We start from the raw sequence: 18,100 nt of genomic DNA on the forward strand, positions 1-18,100 counted from the left end.
AGTTACCTGAATATTCTCCTCCCTCTTTCCTCCCCTCTCTCCCTCTCCCTTTTCATTATATCATTTGACGGATTATGCCTGTATGAATGTCTGAAAAATTCCAATCACCTTTGTCTCCTGAATAATTCATAGAGCAATTTACGCGCGCCTGTCAATCGCTTAACGCTTACATTCTTGCGTTTTGTCGGAAGTCACGCAGTGCGATCACGCGAGAATCATTAATGTTAAGCGCCACAAGGTCGCCTCCTGACAGGGCCCGTCTCTCCCCACAGCCTCGACGATGAGGCTCGCCCGTCGAAGCGACGGCGACTCGCGACCTCATCTCCCGCAACCCCTCGGTGCGCTCTTCGCGCGCGGTTCGCGCGGGGACGCTCGTTGCGGCTAATTAATACGATTAGCTAATTATCTCGCGAAATACGAGCGCAACGCCGCCGTAACATCCCGCCAGAGCGATCCGCACGCCGCTTATCAAGTTACGTGAGCGTAATAACGCGCGCCGCCGTGTTGTGCAAGTGGAATCTTTCTCGGGCGTTTGCGTAATGTTGCGCTCGGCCGCCGCCATCGCCGCCGCCGTCGCTGCCGTCGTCTTGTTGAGTCTTCCGCGTTGGTGCGTTACATGAGTTCGATACTTGATCGGCAACAACGATAACGACGATAACATTGATCGCGACGGTTGAATGTTGACGTAGACGTCGACGATGACGATGTCTACGACGACGACGACGCACGGCGAGCCGATGATGCAAAAGTACGCCGGCCCGGAACCCCCCCCGGTATGCGCGAAGGTTGACGAAATTTTCCGAGAACGAAGCGAAAACAAGAGCTGTGCAAACAAGAAGAGAGAGAGAGAGAGAGACTCTCCATCTCTTCTCATCTCTTCTTCCTTCTCCGCGTGTTTTCCTCGCCACCGGCTCTTCAATCGCGGCTCGCTACGCGAGTGTGTGCTGTATAAATATGTATATCGACGCTCGACCTCTCGCACGACCTCTTTTCGTTTGGAAAGCGAGCTAGACCGATCGGGCGGCGAGAAGAGGCGAGCCTCTCTTATCGGTGTCGCACGCCCGCGACGAATCTCGGACGCACTCGGATGAGATGAATAAGGTCGCGCGTCTCATGGAAATTGGAATGTTAATATTTGCGACGGTCGATATTTGCGCAATAAACTCCTCTTTTGTCCGCGTACACCTTTGCGCCGCATGTTATGCGTCTTAATGACCACTTGGACCGGCCGTTTCGACTTGAGCTGTCGCCTCTCCCCCCTCTCCCTCTCCCCCCTCTCTCTGTCTCTCTCTGTCTCTCTCTGTCTCTCTCTCTCTGTCTCTCTCTCTCTCTCTCTCTCTCTCTCTCTCTCTCTCTCTCTCTCTCTCTCTCTCTCTCGTCCATATGCACAGCACATCCGAAGAAGTATTTGCACGTCCTGTTTCTCTTTCGGAATGGATTTACATTAGGAAGTTCAATATCTCACGGGATATTAGTATATTTATCATTTTCGTTTTTATCAATGATTTCATCGAAAAAACGCATCGAACTATCAAAAATAAAAAAAAAAAGGACAAGGAGATGCTTAATCAACTCTTTAGATGCCGATAACGAGCGAATTGACAAAGACCACCGTCCGTAAATCGAAGCATCGAAGAATCGCGGAAACGCAATCTCCCTCGTGTCCAATTAGAAATTCGCAGTTTGGCAATTATTCGCGTTGCGTTCGAGTTGAACGTCGCGAGCAGCATCGGCAAGCAAAGTAGTAATTGGTCAAGTGGAGAAATACGAGGAACGTTTTCGTAAGCAATTAACACCGCGTCGTTGTCGTCGTTGTCGTCATCGTCATCGTCGTCGTCGGCGAATCGCGCGCATTAACGAAGCTCTCGTCGAGTGTAAAGGTGTCCATCGCTGTGGCCGGTAATCGCCGGTAACCACAGATTTCCTCACTGAGCTCTCGAGCAACGGATCTCTCGCGCGGATACCAAATTTTCTCGCGGCATCTCCGCGGGCCGGATGTCGATTATTCCCACGAGAAAGCCGCGGGTTCAAAATCGGCGCGACTACGTCACACACTACTTCCGCCGTCAGTCGCTTCCCGTCCTCGATGAATCACAGAGAGCTCTCGGGGGACCATCGAGCTCGACTCTCTCAAAGTCGATACCGAAGTCGATACCGAAAGTATCGCGCGGCGTTATTGTACATATTCGAGAGATTTAGTCGTGCGCGTCCGTACGCGACAGAGCCCCGTCTAACTGGGCGCTTACGAGAGAGGCCTTACGTAAAAAGAAAGAGACGCAGATTCTGCGGGATACTTGTTTGTTCGGGGTTTTTTTACCACAGCTCATAGACCTGTGAGGTCAGCGTCATAGACAGGCGAGGATGCTGCACTGGACGAGCAGCGTCCAGGGCTTGATATTTGGACCGACTAAAATGGCGAAAGTTAAAATTGAGATAACGACGCGCGGCCATCCCGTGCCGCGTCAGTTTCGCGGAACGACCGTGATGGCTTAACCTGAACGTTATTCAATACTTGCGGATTTCGCGCGCGCGCGCGCATACGCATGACGCGAGAATAAGATCCCGCGGTCCGATGATCGCGGTTTGTCGGAGAAAGTAAGGAGCCGCGTTTGACGCGTGTATCCGTCGAAATTGTATGCTCCCGAGTTCCTACCCATCGCAGATGTGGCGACGTGGCTCAGGCGACCGGACGATGCGTCGCGCGTCGTCCGGATTTTCTCTCCCGGGCGTACATAAATGCGCGCGAGACTTTCGTAGCCGAGCGCTCCTGATTGACGAGGCCGCGCGAACGCGCGTTATGTCATCCCGCGAGGAAAGTAAATTATCCGAAGGCTCTGTGGTAGTTTACAAAACTGGTAAGAGGCCAGTAGCAGAGAGCCGTTGCCGCTGTATATCGAACAACCTGTCGCAACGCTCGCGGCGATAAAGTTTTCGAATACGCTTCGTGGAATTTAACGAGGATTAACTATTGGGTGTTAAACTTAATTTTAAAGGATTTTTTTTTTTTTTTGTAAAAATGAACGTGTTTATTTCGAAACAAAGTGACAAATAGATGTTATTCAAAGTATTGTCCATCGTCAGCTACAACTTTTTCCGCTACAATCTTTCTAGTACGTAAAAGGTTTTGTTTTAACAAAACAAAATACTTGGTTGTCTCAACTAAATATGTTTTTCTGCTTTGTTCTCCGGACTAAATGATTTTGTTTTTAGACTTTATATGTAAAAAATAAGCATTTTAGTTATTTTATCCTTAAAATTACATAATAACGAAATATTATTTTACACAAACTAAAATAATGCCCAATGGATGGACTATTTTATCTTTCTGTGCACTAAAATTTAGATTTTATATATTAATAAAAAATTATAGTATTTTTAATAAAATTCATATAGTTAAAGCTTTTTGGTTGCTGTGACAAAAGTATTACGTTATACAAACAAACCGTAATCAAACAAGATATTTGTTTACAGGAACTAAACAGTTTTGTCGGGCGTATTTTAATCAAATTATTTTGTTGTTACAACAAAATTTTGGTTCACGCAACAATACATTTTTCCTAATGTGGTTATCCATGAATCGAGCCATTTTTTCTCGAGCATATCTTCTAAAGAACTGAAGCGAAAGGACAGAAAGGTGATTCTGCATGGATCGAAACAAGTGGAAATCAGAAGTAGCAATGTCTGGTGAATACGGCGGGTGGGTGGGATAGGACATCCCATCATCCCGAGCAGCTATAGCGTTTCCTTCACCGGTTTAGCGACGCGGTGGCCGAGCGTTGTCAGGCTGGAAAATCACCCTTTTGTCGTGTCTTTTGGCGTATTCTGGTCGTTTTTCTTTCAATTCTCGGCTTTCAGTTCAGCCGTACTAGTTGTTGTCGATAACGTAATAGTTTCGCCCAGTAATAGTTTCGCCAGGTTTTAGCAGCTCATAATAGACCAAGAAAACCAAAAATCTGATCCCACCAAATACAAAGCAAATAAAAAGCATTACCTTCGAACGATGGATAAGTGGAAAATTTCTACTTTTGAATCGTCTAAACCAGTGGACTCACAAGTTGTGACCGATGGATCATAATCCCCATAAGCTTCGGACAGCGAACGAAGACTGTCAGCTGCCGATTCCTTCAAAATGGAAACAAAAAAGTAACGCTTCCCGCAAATTGCGTTTTGTTGGCACAAAACTCGACATATTGAACGCGCTAAAAAAATATGTTATTTAAACTTGGACCAAATGAGATATTCTGACTGATTCTTAAAGCCTTAATGACAAGGCTTTCATACGAAGTTGGCTTCAGTATGGGTAGATGCCATTAAGTGCTCATTGCAAAAAGTTGCTTCGACAAGAAACCAGGAAACTAGTCGAGTGAACAAGCAAGTAAAATAGGAAGAAAAAAAGAGATCGATCGAGGAGTCACCTTATGCGCGCGCGCGCTCGCCTTACGCGCGATCTCGAGCGTTTGTTCCGCGCGCTCGTGCCGGTCCGTGGCCCGCGGAGCTTTCTTTTCATTTCGTCATTACACCTATGCGAGCCGTCACGTTAAAGACGCCCGTCCATACTTTTATTCCGTAGAAAGAAGTGCCGAAGTTCACGATCGACTTTCACTCGGTCGCCGTCGCCGTTCGGCTTCGGGTATGCGCGCCGCCGGCTCGCCCGGGCCTACTTTGCTCGCGTATTATAATTAAGTGCTAGCCGGACAGACCCACACACATACACACACACACACACACACACATACCGGACATCGGCGATCACAGGATCTTTTGTATCTTGTAAGCTAGTAAAAAAAGTATCACGATGCTAGGCCCGAGCTCACGTTGCGTGTACATTTTGAATATTTATATTCAACGAAATCGATGATAAACTTCCGTGATCCTCGCTATTAATAGCCCGCCGTGACGGCCGTGGCGGCGATTTCTCATTCGTTTCCGAGAGCGAACGCTTTCCAATAAAATAAGCTCTACCGGGAATTCTATGCTCGTCTTGTACGGACGACGAACGGGCCACACGTCGTTGAATGTTGCGTTGCTTTGTTCGTACATCAGTCGAACCTAACCGTCGTGAGGAACTCGAACCTGTCGAATGACGACAGGTCGTCGGATAAATATTAATATAAATTTAATATCTCTATCGTGTTGTACACCGTACGGCTCATGAATAAAAAATATCACGGAGTGATCTTGGCGCGAGGCGTTCGTCCCGACGCACACGTCTCTCGAATCCGTGCATTGCACAATCCGCTCTTGCTACCGTTATGTCATTATTACCGCCGTGTCAAAAGGCAAAAAAGTGAAAGCGCTGGAGCCCGTGCGACGGGGGGCAGGGAGGGGGGAGGGGGGAGCGGGCGGAGGGCGCGAGAGAGAATTTTGTGGAACCGCATTTTTCTTTCGCTTGCACGAGCGATTCGCGCGCGCGCGCGATTTCTCGTTTTTAATGACTCCCTCCCCCTGCTCTCCCTCGCCGACCCCCCGGACGCCCGTGATTTATGACATCGTGACTTCTTATCGCACCTGTGCGTTACGTCGTCCGTGGAAGTTTATATGTCCGTTTGTATGTCCGTCGTCGTTGCGCAACGTCTGCATCGAATTTGCGGGGCGAGCGACAGAAGCGACGGAAAAGAAGCGAAAGAAGCGCATACTTTTGTTCCAAACGACAGTGTCCGTCATGGGACTTTAGCGTCGCGACTGGGAAAACGACTGGCCTCGACGACTCTCGAGAATGCCGTGAAACACCAGTTATTCCCTTCGTGAACCAATTTTTGCCGCCGCGCGACCGCGAGATCTTTTCAAACGCACGACGAACGTACAATTTCTTTTCACCTTCCCGCCTCGGTTATGCATTATTCACGGCTATTCGCAACCGGTGCGTCGCGAAAACAAAAATCTACAGCCGTTCCAAGGAGTACCGATCCGACGAGAGATTTGTGTGTACGGTCTCTACGTACATACGCATCGAGATCTGCCTACTTAGAGAGAGAGAGAGAGAGAGAGAGAGAGAGAAGGAGAGAAGCAGAAGCTCGTGTTGTCCCTTTTGCTCGAGCGACACATTGAAAAATGGCATCATCGCTCCGTGTCACACGTCGTTCATTTCTCATGCGTAAGCAGCATTCTTATTGCGTGCGCGCGCGTTCATTCGTCACTCAGTCGTTCAGTAATCGCGACAACAGCAGACAGCATTGCAGCGTGTACATATTCAATCGGCAGCTGATTACACGCGAATTACCGGCGAAATTCCCGAGAGAAAGAGAGAGAGAGAGAGAGAGAGAGAGAGAGAGGAAAAGGTGGGGAAAGGAGACGACGCGACACAGCAAACACCATTTTTCCGGTCAGCAGGATCAAAACACCGGTGACACGAACACGTCGCCGTCCCGTTAATGAGAGACGCTCCGGGATGACGGCAGTCCCGTCTTCGTGGAAACGCGGCCTCGAGCCGGCGGAATATTTGCTTTGCTTCATTGTCGTCTCTTCGAGACGAACGAAGAGGACGCGCGACGGCGCGTCCTGCCGGCCGCAAGAGCGCGCGCGGCATCGGCGTCTCTGTTTCTTCCGCGGCAAGGACGCCGCGCATTAAGCCGAAGGCGTACACACGGAGTGCATATTTCTTTCCCGCCCGTGTTAATTGGCCGAAGGTGCTGCGTGTTTGCGTTCGGAGGATACGCCTGTCCGCGAAGTCGATCGAGCTCGCCAGTATCGTTCTCGAGCTCTCTGGTCGCTTCTAAGCGCGGAAACGAGATTTTTTGCGAACCGGACCGCGGACGTCATCGACGGGATATCCCCCTGCGCGAATTCAGACATTTGCATATCCTCGCGCGGCGTTATCGGCAAACAGAAAAACAGAAAACGGAATCTCTCTTAAGTTAAGTCGTGTATCTTTGCTTTCGAGGCGGATACTCGCCAAAGTTGCAAAAAGAAGAAGAAGAAGTAGGAGAGGTTCGCGCGCGTCCCGAGATACGTGATCGTTGAGAAAAAAGGGACAGAGGGGAAAAAAGCTGCCTTAATCGCGGCATCTCGGCGGCAAGTTATGGTCGTTCGTTAATTCGCCCCCAGGCCGCCGACCCCCGTCGCGAGAGGTCTTGGCCGAGAGGTGAGGAAGCGGCAAGAAACGCGCGTGTCTCTCGAGAAATATGTTCCGGACCGGGATGGTCGTCGTTACACAGGGGACCGGTATTCCTCCCCTTTTTTATGCGAATCACAAAGAGAGAAATTTATCGGCAGGCGACTTGGGTGGGTACCTCGCCGCCGCGCCGCCGCGTCGCCGCCGCCGACGGAAAAGGCAGGACGAGCGTGTCCTCGCGTCACGCGGGTGGGGGGGGAGGAGGAGGGGAGATGACGACGCGATAGCGACGTGTTGCGTCGCGCGCAGCCACCCTGATTAGTCGCGAAGCGAGCAACAGCGAGATACGCTTGTTCGCAATCGGGGGCGACTGGGCCGACACCGATCGCGATTGGGGCGATTAGCGGAGATCGCGCCGCGCGAGGATCTCCTCGCGCGGACACGTACGGGCGATATAATGGCGATAGGCGGGACGCGCAAGCAAATCGCTCTTCTCGCGGCCGAGCCGATCGGCCGCGACTCGCAAAAGGAAGAGAGTCTCCTGTTTAAATTCGTCGCGACGCGCGAGGCCGCCGCGCGGGCCTCGTAACTGTGACCGGACGGAATTGCGAGTGCGCGGGAGGAATGCGAATTGAGCGCGGAATGAAATGAAGAAGGGCGCGCGGGCGCGATTGCTGACAGTTGCAGGTTGCCGCGCCGACAACATCACCCCGGGGGAAAAGATGGTGGAGGTGCTGTTGGACCGAGTCGACGGCCAGGAGGTGGCCGTCGCCGCCGAGTCGGACTGCATATCGGAGTCGCCGACCGAGTGCTCGCCGAAGAACTCGCCGAGCAACGAGAAGCTGTCGCCGGTGCAGGAGTTCTACAACGGCCAGAGCGTCTTCATCACCGGCGGCACCGGCTTCATGGGCAAGCTGCTGATCGAGAAGCTGCTCAGGGACTGCCCCGGGATCGCGTCCATCTACCTGCTGGTGCGCCCGAAGAAGGGCAAGGACGTGCACCAGCGCACCGAGGAGATCTTCGACGACCCGGTGAGTCCGGCGCGGCGGAGGAAGCGGAGCCCGTACTTGGGGGCTTTTTCGCGCGAAACAAGTTCGAGACGCGCGCGTCTCCGATCCGGAGACGGTGGAATGGAAAGGACGAATAATTCTCAAGCGCCGAACGCCGCCGTCGGGGGAAGCTCTTAACGCTTTCACTGCTCGTTGCGTTCATTGCGTATGCTACCTGCTGCTATCCGTAATACGCGTATCATGCGAGTCACATGTGAGCGATGAACTGTTAAAGCGGCAGTTTGAGCGTCAGAGCAGTGTGTTTTTGCTCGCCGATTATTACTCGCGATTATTATTCGTTCCGCCTGCTGTTTGTCCGTCGGCTCGCCGATCTCGCGACTTGACTCTTCGTCTCTTCGTCTCGCTCGTCAAACATCGTCAAACGGCTCTAGCTGACTGATTGTACGTTTCTTGGAACGCGGAAATTATTTCTCGCGATATGATACGCGATAGATGATGCGATGATAAAATACAGATAAGTAGTGTCGTGCCTGTTCAATATTGTCCTCCGACGACAATAATCAAACGCACGTGGCCGTGTCTCAACGCTTGTATTGTCACAATTTGTGCAGCTGTTTATAAAGCTGAAGGACGAGCAGCCGAAATTCCGACATCAGGTCGTCGCGATCGCGGGTGACTGCAGTCAGCCGAATCTCGGTATATCCTCGCAGGACCGCGACACCCTCATTCGGGAGGTCTCGATCGTCTTCCACGTGGCAGCTACGGTCAGATTCGACGAGAAGCTGAAACTTGCGATGGCGATTAACGTGAGGAGCGCCAAAGATATCCTCTACCTCTGCAAGGAGATGACGAATTTGAAGGTACCGAGTAGTTCTCTGTAAAAGAAAAGGAGCGATTGCACGATCGAACGACGTGTGCGTCTGATTCGTTCGTCGTCGTTTTCGCTTCGTGCCCCTCAAGGTCGCGAGAGAGCCTCCTCGCGACCTTGAGTCGACCATTTTATATCAGCGAGGAAAGTGAGTGACTTAACGTGCGTGACTCACTTCAAATGTTCGCAGTCCTTTGTGCACGTGTCCACTGCGTACGCGAATTGTCCGCAGCGTGTGATCGAGGAGAAGTTTTACGACCCGCCGATCGATTCCGACAAGTTGATCGCGGTGATGGAGTGCATGGAGGACAAGTTGGTCGAAGACATCACTCCGCAGTACGTGAACCCTGCTCTCGAATCTTTTTTTTCTCTCGAGTCCATGCATGCGCTATCGATGTACCACCACCGGTGTGTCCGAGATCGGTGTAGAAGTTCATCTTATGTTCCTTCCTACGTTTCAGGTTATTGGGAAAATGGCCGAATACTTACGCCTACACGAAAGCCATAGCCGAGCATGTGATAAAAAAGCACGCTGACGATTATCCGGTCGGCATTTTCCGTCCTGCTATCGGTAAGTGCTGCTACTTTATTATACCAGAGCAGTTTATTTTTATCGGCTTAAACGGCGGCAGACAGAACTTCGTTACTCTTTAAACACTTATATATTCACAGTATTCGACAGCTTGAATATTCCTACTTAAAGAATTCATATTTAAAGCCTATTATAATCCTATATTTAGCAGCATTTTTATTTAAAAATAAAAGTTGACGACCAATAATGTCTGTTTGAAACAAATACCGTGAAAAAGAAATATCCAGTGCGAAATATCGAGAAATATCTTGACGAAAGATTCGCAAACTCCTATCTGGCCGCTGTCCAGAGACGAGCAATAAAAATCCGACGTTCCATCTTATTATTTACCAAATGATACAAATCAGACGACGCGGGTGAAGGTGACAAGGACCTAACCAATTAGTAAAATTCGAGACAAGAAATAGTTAATTTATTAATTAAGAATGACATTAATCAGTACCCGTGACGCGGTTCGATTCGCTGCGAACGTAGCTCGCACGGTAAGAAAAAAAAAAAAGTAGAACGTTGCGAGACAACGCAATCACGTAGCTCCGACGGAGTCCCGAAGGACCGTCTTCAACTTGGCTGTCCTCCCGCTTGCAGTGATCTCGACGTACCGGGAACCGATGCGGGGTTGGATCGACAACATGTACGGGCCGACGGGGGTGGCCGCTGGCGCTGGCGCCGGATTGCTGCGGTCGATCCATTGCAATGGCTCGATGCAGGCGAACGTGGTGCCCGCCGATCTAACAGTGAATGCGCTGGTCCTGTCTGCGTGGGACACGGCGAACATTCACAGGTGAATCTTCCTCGCGAATCCGCGAGATTCTCCTCGGTCTCTCACGGACGCTCACGGACGATTGAAATTTCTCTCTCGTCCGCTCGAAAGTCAAGCGTCTCAGCTCTGGCGAATCTGGCGATGAGGCACGCGATATCTGCGAAATAATCCGCGTCCGTTACAGACCTGGCTCTATTCTTCTCTCCCCGCGAGAGACTCGAATCTCGCGGGGAGAGGAGGCACCTCGGGATCAAGCGAGTCCTCGCGATTCAAGCTTCTTCATTCGTTCACTTGAGTCTCGTCTCTAGTTAACTTATCTCGAGGTTGTATCTCAGGTTTTCATAATGGCAGTGGTGGTAGAACGCAGAACGTCGTGCTTTCAGGCAGAACAACAAGACGAGCGGCGAGATCCCGATTTACAATTACGTGTCGACCGACAACCCGATCACTTACGACCAGCTGAAGGATCTGTCGGCCAAGTACGGCCTCGACATTCCCTCCAACCGGGCGATTTGGTATTACAGTTTCCGCAACAACAAGCACAGGATAGTCCATCTGTTCTTCGTGTACTTCATGCACCTGCTGCCGGCCTTGCTGGTCGATACCGTCACCTTCTGCATGGGCAGGCAACCCAGGTAGGAGGCGTGCGCGACCGGCGGTTTTCTTTTCTTTTTTTCTGTTTTATCAGAGAGCCTCGAGCGATAATATCGCGGTATCGCGAATTAACACGTCGATTGTCACGTTGATGTACACCGCGGATTATCTCGACGCTCCCGGCATAGGCTCCGAATAAACCGAGTGTGCGATAAAAAGAATGAGTGCAACTCGCGTTATGTCCGTGATCCGTCAGTCATTTTGATCTATAATTCAAACGCACATGTAAATCAGACGCCCACGATAATTACAGCCTGCTGACTATTAATGATAGTCAATGATAAAAAAGAGCAAAGGTGTATATTTTTATCCGCATTTCGAAGAACATTTTTTGCGTATCGCTCGAGTTATGTGTTTTTTTCTGTTTTTCTCTGCCGAAGATTACTCAAAGTCTATAAGAAAGTACACAAGTTCCTAGACGTCCTCAAATACTTCTGCACGCAAGAATGGACGTTCACGAACGACCGGCTGCGGGCGATGATAGGCAAACTCTCACCAAAGGATAGCGACAGATTCTTCTGCGACATACAGGACGTCGACTGGAACGTGTACTTCGAGACGTACATCCAAGGGATCCGCGTGTACCTGATCAAGGACCCGCTGGACACGCTGCCGCAGGCGCGCGCCAGATGGCAAAGGTATGACGAAGAGACGTACAGCGAAAGTAGATCGCGCAATCGCATCGGCGATTTTCGGCTCAGGAATTGCGTCGCTCGCGATTCCCGCCATTCCCGATCGCGGAGTGAAATAAAAGTTTTCACACGTCACGTCCCGAGACGATTTCGTGGCCCACTCGATCGCGTACATCGCGATATTTACACGGCAAGCGCTCGACTCCTCATCTTCGAGTCGAAGTCGAGTTAAATATTTCTCTCGAGACACTTTTCTTGCAGTCTTTTGCAATCAACACTTCTCCAAACGTATTACCAAGATATTTGTCCGTCGAAGTCATTGCCAAAAAAAATAGATAAAGGAATGTTTTGCGCGTTTCGTCATTCATCGCAGCAACGTTTCGGCTGACGAGCGACTTGCATATGTATGATTTGTGTCTTACCGTGATTTTTTTTTCTACATTTCTACATTTTTTGTTCAACGTATATTTCCCATTAGGGCGAATTAAGCAGAATGCGAAGCAATTAAACGCTCGATGTTTTCCAACGAGCGAACTCGAGACGCGTTCTTTTGCATTATTTAACATTGAGCCTTCGTTGAGTCAGCGTTTGACGGGCGACTCTTTTCAGAAAGACCGTGGGATCTAGAAGACAAACCAGGAATGTCTTTGCACGCGGGGAACGATGTTTATTTTCTTTCATCCTCAAATAGTCCTTCTTAACGGCAGTCTATTTGATTAATTTACTCTTATTTATTTATTCAATATCGATAATATGTAGTGGACCTTTCGGAAGTCTTTTAATGTGGATAAAAAGGAAGGAATCGGAATAGATAATTTTTTTTTTTCCTTATGTAAAATTGTTAACTGCTTTATTATTGTCCGGGCAGCAATATGAACGGCAAGTGGCCTTGATGAAATCGACAGTGGGCCGTTGGACTCCTCCGGAGTCGTGTCCAGCCGCGAGGACGCCTCGAGTGGTCCCGAGTTATGAAGGGGATGGATTTATATTGCAGATTATACTGGACCCATCAGGTGCTGAAAGTCATCCTGGCCTACGTGCTCATCAGGCTGTCGTGGGCGGCCGCGTCTCCGATCCTCAAGTACTTGAACTACGTGTGACAAGAACGGCCAGAAGGGAGGACGATGCGAGGCGAACGCGTCGTCCTGTGGGAAACGCGGGAATAGTCGATGGAGGATGGATCTTGCTCGGGTACGGAGTGAAGAGAAGCGATCGATTCTCGAGTCGGACAACGCGGAACCTCGGCGAAGAGGAAGAACGGAGCGACCTCGATGGGCGGCACACATCCGTGGTATCTCGAAACTTCGCGTACGCGCAGAGCAGCCGGATTCTCTATACGTTTCCTTCTTCTTTTTTATTCACACCGGAAGACGCGACGCGAGATGTGACGAGGACGACGGGCGAATAGCATCGGAACAACAACAACAACAACAACAACAACAATAATTCAATTCGTGCGGCAATTCAATCGCGTACTGTTCTTGCAGCTTCGAATTCTCCGCGAGTGAACTGTAAGTGAGAGAACCACATGTTACCTTGTTTCCAAAGTAGATTTTGTAAGTCTTTTCTGAGACACACAGAGGAAGAGAGAGGGGGGGGGAGAGAGAGAGAGCAAAACAAGGAGAAGATTCGACCACTGTGCGTACGTGAAATATCCTCGGTGTTGTGCAACAATTCGACATTAGTGCGTAAATTAATCGCGAGACTAACGGATCGTTTTGTTTATGTTTGCTTTCCACGCGGATAGCAGTGATCGAGATCTCGCGAGGAATGCGTTTCTCTTACTCTCAGCTATCCAACGGCTGAGGAGTGAGAGAGGAGGAAAAGGAGGAGAAATTACAAAGAAACGCGCGACTCGGCGACGAGTCGCTAGAGAAAGCGAGAGACATACGAGAATCAAAAAGCCTGTTCGAAGGAGATGACGAACGGATGACGAGAGAGAAGAGAAGAAGAAATCGCACACGCCGTTCCCCGCCGATTCGTTCGAGCCGAGTCTCTCACTTGAAATCGACGTGAAACTCAATCGAGGAGACACCCGCGACATTGAGTCTCCATCTCGTCAATCCCGTCTCTCCCTTCTTCTCCCTCGCATCCTCTTACCGCAATCAATCTTGATCTTCGACAAAACACACCGAGGCGATCTTCGCGGAGTAAAAGCGACCGAGAGAGCTAATCGGAACGAGTTGTATCGCGAGAGTGGCGAGAAAGTGAGCGTCGATGAACGAGCTATTAATTTACGCAACTCCGACCGAACCCGCGCTCGCGCGCGGTCAGGCTTGCCTGTCGTTACCGAACTTATTTCACGAATCAGCATTTCACGTGCGCACGACGGCCGTTTCACGCTGGAACACAAGTGCTTTTTGACGAGCGCGCTTTGTCCCGCGAATAAAAGATGAGACAGAGAATGAGGAGAGGAGTGAGAGCGAGCGAGCGAGAGAGAGAGAGAGAGAGAGAGAGAGTGTGAGTGAGAGCGCGAGAGAGCATATTCTTAATTTATATTTAATAATCGCACCTTGCTTTTACCGTTAACTGCTAAACACGCACATAACGCGAGCGAACCAAAGGGCTCTCAGCTTCTGAGAGAAAGCACATTTCGTTGACGGTTACACACACACACACACACACACACACACACACGCACACGCACACGCACATGCACACATGAATACAGGACTAAACGATAACGCGTACGTCATAGCCTCTTATTTGACAATGTATGGGTATATGTATGATGATGCGTGGTGAATCGAAATGTAATGATTATGTGTGAACATTTATTCGCTCGTCGCGGACGAATGTTAGGTCGGTTAGACGTAAATTTCGCAGGAGACCGGCGCATGGCCCCACGTCGGTTTCCCTCTCTTCTTTTCTTTTTATTTAATTAATAATTTCTTTTTATTTTATTAATAAGTCATATATATGTGACATGTGACTTAATTAGTGTCGAAAGAAGATTTGATGTCGCCGGCAGACTCAGCACCGACACGACATGTAAAATGGCCGGACAGGAGCGTGAAAATATAAGGTGATCCGAAAATTCGATGCAATCCAAAATATTATGATACTTTGGCGCAGCTTTGCCATCGAAAAAAATACAAACGTCACGAGTGAGACGGGAGAGGGGTAATACACATTTTTTGCTTTGTACTGATGGAATGTATATTAAATTATGCGATAAAACGTACATACGTGACTCTTTTGGAAAAACACGGTCAAGCACCTTATATTATCGCTATCTTGCACGCACATTATCGAGTCGAGTCGGTCGTCGAGGCATCACTCGTTTTTAATTAGCAGATAAATCTGTGTTCCAAAATTTACATTTCGAAAAAAGAAGAAACAAAAACCGTAGGTCATAATTGCACTTGGGCAGTTAGGCTTGAGGAAAAAAGAAAAAAAAACGCTGGCCCATGAGGGGATCGAACCCGCGACCTTCGCGTTATTAGCACGACGCTCTAACCAACTGAGCTAATGGGCCAGATGTCAGGTAGTGATGTATTAACAGTTTTCAACATGGAGCTTGCGACCTAATAAAAAAAATAAATAAAATATTAATTAGAATAAATAGATAAATAGAATAATTATCGCTAGCAAAAGCATCTTCGTCCGCTTGTGTTCGGCAGGCGTAACGTGAAGCAAAATGCAAAAAGGACAGAATCATGTGTCAATTGTACTTTCCTCATTGTCGTTTACACATGTTTCTCGAAGTTAAAAAAAGATATGTATAAACTTTTTTTATCTTTACGTAGATTAGAAATTCAATTTCAGATTGAAAGGACGATCTTGCGCATAAGCGGATGGAGCAAATATATGCGGTGAACACGCGAACATCTGTGGCACCGTGATCGTTATTGTTACTTTATCTTTGATGTACTTTACCTTTTACATTTTTGTTTATGTAGAATTTTGTAAAATAAATATATTGTTGTACATATCGACTCCAAATTTTATATAAATTTGGAAAAACAAGTCTTCCTTGTTAATTCACAGTTCACGTGTGGACTGTAGTATATAAGTTTTATTCTTTTATTGCATTATTTATTTATTGTTCATTGGAGATATGTCGCGACCTTAATTGCTCGTTAAGGAAGATGGCGACTCGTAGCGGAAACTTCAGAACTAATTTACAAAACTAACGGATCCAAATGTATGTATTATTTTGGCTGCTCCGATGTTGCGCTGATAGTAGCACTAACGCTAGCTCTAATGCTCGCGTAGATGCGAAGATGCATGTATAAAATAAAATAATATTCACGAGAGTCAAATTAATTAAAAGATAATCATCCGGATAGAATAAAGTAATCCGCGACGCGTGTATCGCTTGCCGGCACGAACTGTAATGCCGTGAGAGCCAACACTCAATGATCTCTATCTTGAAGCTCGCACCATTATATTCGATCGCTTGACGTAACGATCGCGGGGAGAGGATACGCGCAAAGAAATTTAAGCGGTAAGTAAAATCAAACGATCATAGCCAAGTAAACCATCAACTAATTACCGGTCGTCACTGCTAACGTTTTCAACTGTGATTGGTTTGATATGACCAACAGTCTTTATTGATGTCTTGTCGGCGCCTTGACCTATTATTTGCCGACAAAAATTTCCTAAAAATTAGATTTTTAGCTGAGACTTAAACCACAAAATTAGATCATTTTTTGGCCGAGACTCGAACCAGAATTAACCGACTTCCAAAAAGTATAGTGAAGACTCGCTCATTTAACTGACATTTAACTGACACTAGAACCACCTTCCACGACCGCGATTTGGCAGCGAAGCAAGCGAGACATGTTTTTCTAGCTGTCAAACGAGTCATCTGTTTAACACATCGGCGCCGCGATTGAGAGCTACGGAAAAACACTAAAGAAAACGTGAGACAAGCGCAAAGATGCTTCGCGGATACGAAGGTGTAAGATATATCTCGGATAAGCAAATGGTAGTATTCGATATCGGCAGTGCGTACACCAAGTGAGTACAAATAAGCTTTACATGATATCGCACCTTCTTGATGATATGACCTTCTTTATGTTGACAAAATATAATTATATATCATAACCTGTGATTGCAATTTCAATTTCAGGTTCGGTTATGCGGGAGAGACATCTCCACGTGGTATTGTACGAACGGAGGTGAGATGCCCGGAAACCAAAAAAATACGCAGAATTATTGATCACACGGACGTCGAGGACTTGTATCAGCTTCTCGTTGAGTTTCTTCATCTATTGTTCTTCAAGTAAAACTGCACATTCTTATGCTCTCGTTGTGCTGTGTCTCTCGAAACCTTCATGTCTAAAGACCTTTTTATTACCATAGATATGTTGTAGTAAGTCCCAAAGATACTAGGATAATGATATTGGAATCTCCATTGGCGGCAACACGATTCAGAGACACTCTGGCTAAAGTGATGTTTAGGCACTTTGAAGTTGGCTCCATGTTATTCTTACCGAGTCATCTGGCAACAATCAGTACTCTTGGTATTGACACAGCTTTGGTGTTAGATGTTGGATACCAAGAAGCTACTTTGATCCCGATTTTTGAGGGAATACCTATACTTAAGGCATGGCAGGCATTGCCTTTGGGCGGACAGACTGTGCATGAGTGAGTCTTACATTTTTCTTCTCTTTATATCGATTACAGATAATAAGCTCACAATATCTGACTCTTGTGCTTTGCAGCAACATAAAGAGATACTTCAATGGCACATTAGCTGGTCTGGAGTTGTCCGAAAAAGTACTGGAAGATATCAAAGTACGAACATGCTTTGTGACTACATTGGAGAGATCTACAAAGCTAGGAACAGAAGATACTCCCAGTCCACCTCCCGCTGTCAAGTATCCTGGTGTTACAAGTATCCTGGTACCTGGAGAGATCAGAGAAAAGGCATTTGAAATATTATGGGAAAGGGACAATGATAATCTCTCTTTGCCAACCATGATACTCGATGCCATTGTCAAGGTAAAACCAACATACTTTTCTGATGATACATAATATGCCTTCTTTTATATTATAAAAAACATCTGACGTCGTCGTAATAACTAATTTACACTAGTGCCCTTTGGACACGAGATGCGCCTTGGCTGAGAATATAATACTCATCGGTGGAACGACAATGGCGAAAGGATTTGCGAGTCGACTCAAGTCAGAATTGTTGACTTTAGTCGCGAGCGATCTGTACAAAAATAAGTTGAAGGTACAATCGTTCCAATTCCACACAGCGCCCAGCAAACCAAACTACACTGCGTGGTTAGGTGGTGCTATCTTCGGCACGACGGATTTGCCGCTGCGATGTTTGACGAAAGAGGTGTATCTGAAGACGAACAGAGTGCCCGATTGGTCCAATCTCGTAGACAATCAAAAAGACGAGACATCGTACGAAATGTGAAATCATTCTTTCTAAAATTTTGTAATTTAATGTATAGAAGAAGCAAAGTAAATCATCCTATTTATTGTCTTTCACCAACATCAAAATTGCTCTTTTTATACTTTATTGATAGATTACTTTTTCACGAAGGATTATAAAATCCTAAGAAAAAATG

The 18,100-nt window shown here is 47.7% G+C and overlaps 2 protein-coding genes and 1 non-coding gene across 3 annotated transcripts; 2 read left to right on the forward strand and 1 right to left on the reverse strand.

Annotated features, from left to right (window-relative positions):
• Positions 1 to 7,583: 7,583 nt before the first annotated feature.
• On the forward strand, positions 7,584 to 14,903 carry LOC105182795 (fatty acyl-CoA reductase wat). The gene is made up of 8 exons (XM_025304405.1): positions 7,584 to 8,082; positions 8,673 to 8,921; positions 9,120 to 9,265; positions 9,391 to 9,500; positions 10,107 to 10,302; positions 10,665 to 10,916; positions 11,316 to 11,573; positions 12,562 to 14,903. The coding sequence occupies exons 1-8, from the start codon at positions 7,699 to 7,701 to the stop codon at positions 12,665 to 12,667; spliced, it is 1,701 nt and encodes a 566-aa protein (XP_025160190.1). The 5' UTR covers positions 7,584 to 7,698; the 3' UTR covers positions 12,668 to 14,903.
• Positions 14,904 to 14,971: 68 nt separating this feature from the next.
• TRNAI-AAU (transfer RNA isoleucine (anticodon AAU)) lies at positions 14,972 to 15,045 on the reverse strand. Its single transcript has one exon. It is a non-coding gene; the product is annotated as a tRNA-Ile (tRNA).
• Positions 15,046 to 16,310: 1,265 nt separating this feature from the next.
• Arp10 (Actin-related protein 10) lies at positions 16,311 to 18,024 on the forward strand. Its single transcript, XM_011140485.3, has 5 exons — positions 16,311 to 16,532; positions 16,645 to 16,797; positions 16,878 to 17,162; positions 17,240 to 17,519; positions 17,614 to 18,024. Exons 1-5 carry the CDS (start codon positions 16,453 to 16,455, stop codon positions 17,944 to 17,946), a joined length of 1,131 nt encoding a protein of 376 aa, XP_011138787.1. The 5' UTR covers positions 16,311 to 16,452; the 3' UTR covers positions 17,947 to 18,024.
• The last annotated feature ends 76 nt before the right edge of the window (positions 18,025 to 18,100 follow it).

The sequence above is a fragment of the Harpegnathos saltator genome, unplaced genomic scaffold, assembly GCF_003227715.2.
Source record: "Harpegnathos saltator strain DR-91 unplaced genomic scaffold, Hsal_v8.6 scaffold605, whole genome shotgun sequence".
NCBI lineage: Eukaryota > Metazoa > Arthropoda > Insecta > Hymenoptera > Formicidae > Harpegnathos > Harpegnathos saltator.

Excerpts from the sequence above, each read along its gene's own strand:
- Arp10 (XM_011140485.3), top strand. The coding sequence starts at position 16,453 with ATGCTTCGCGGATACGAAGGTGTAAGATATATCTCGGATAAGCAAATG. Across the intron at positions 16,798-16,877 it reads CTTCATCTATTGTTCTTCAA|ATATGTTGTAGTAAGTCCCA; the intron begins GTAAAACTGCAC and ends TTATTACCATAG. Across the intron at positions 17,520-17,613 it reads TACTCGATGCCATTGTCAAG|TGCCCTTTGGACACGAGATG; the intron begins GTAAAACCAACA and ends AATTTACACTAG.
- LOC105182795 (XM_025304405.1), top strand. The coding sequence starts at position 7,699 with ATGAAGAAGGGCGCGCGGGCGCGATTGCTGACAGTTGCAGGTTGCCGC. Across the intron at positions 9,501-10,106 it reads CATTTTCCGTCCTGCTATCG|TGATCTCGACGTACCGGGAA; the intron begins GTAAGTGCTGCT and ends TCCCGCTTGCAG. Across the intron at positions 11,574-12,561 it reads GCGCGCGCCAGATGGCAAAG|ATTATACTGGACCCATCAGG; the intron begins GTATGACGAAGA and ends TTTATATTGCAG.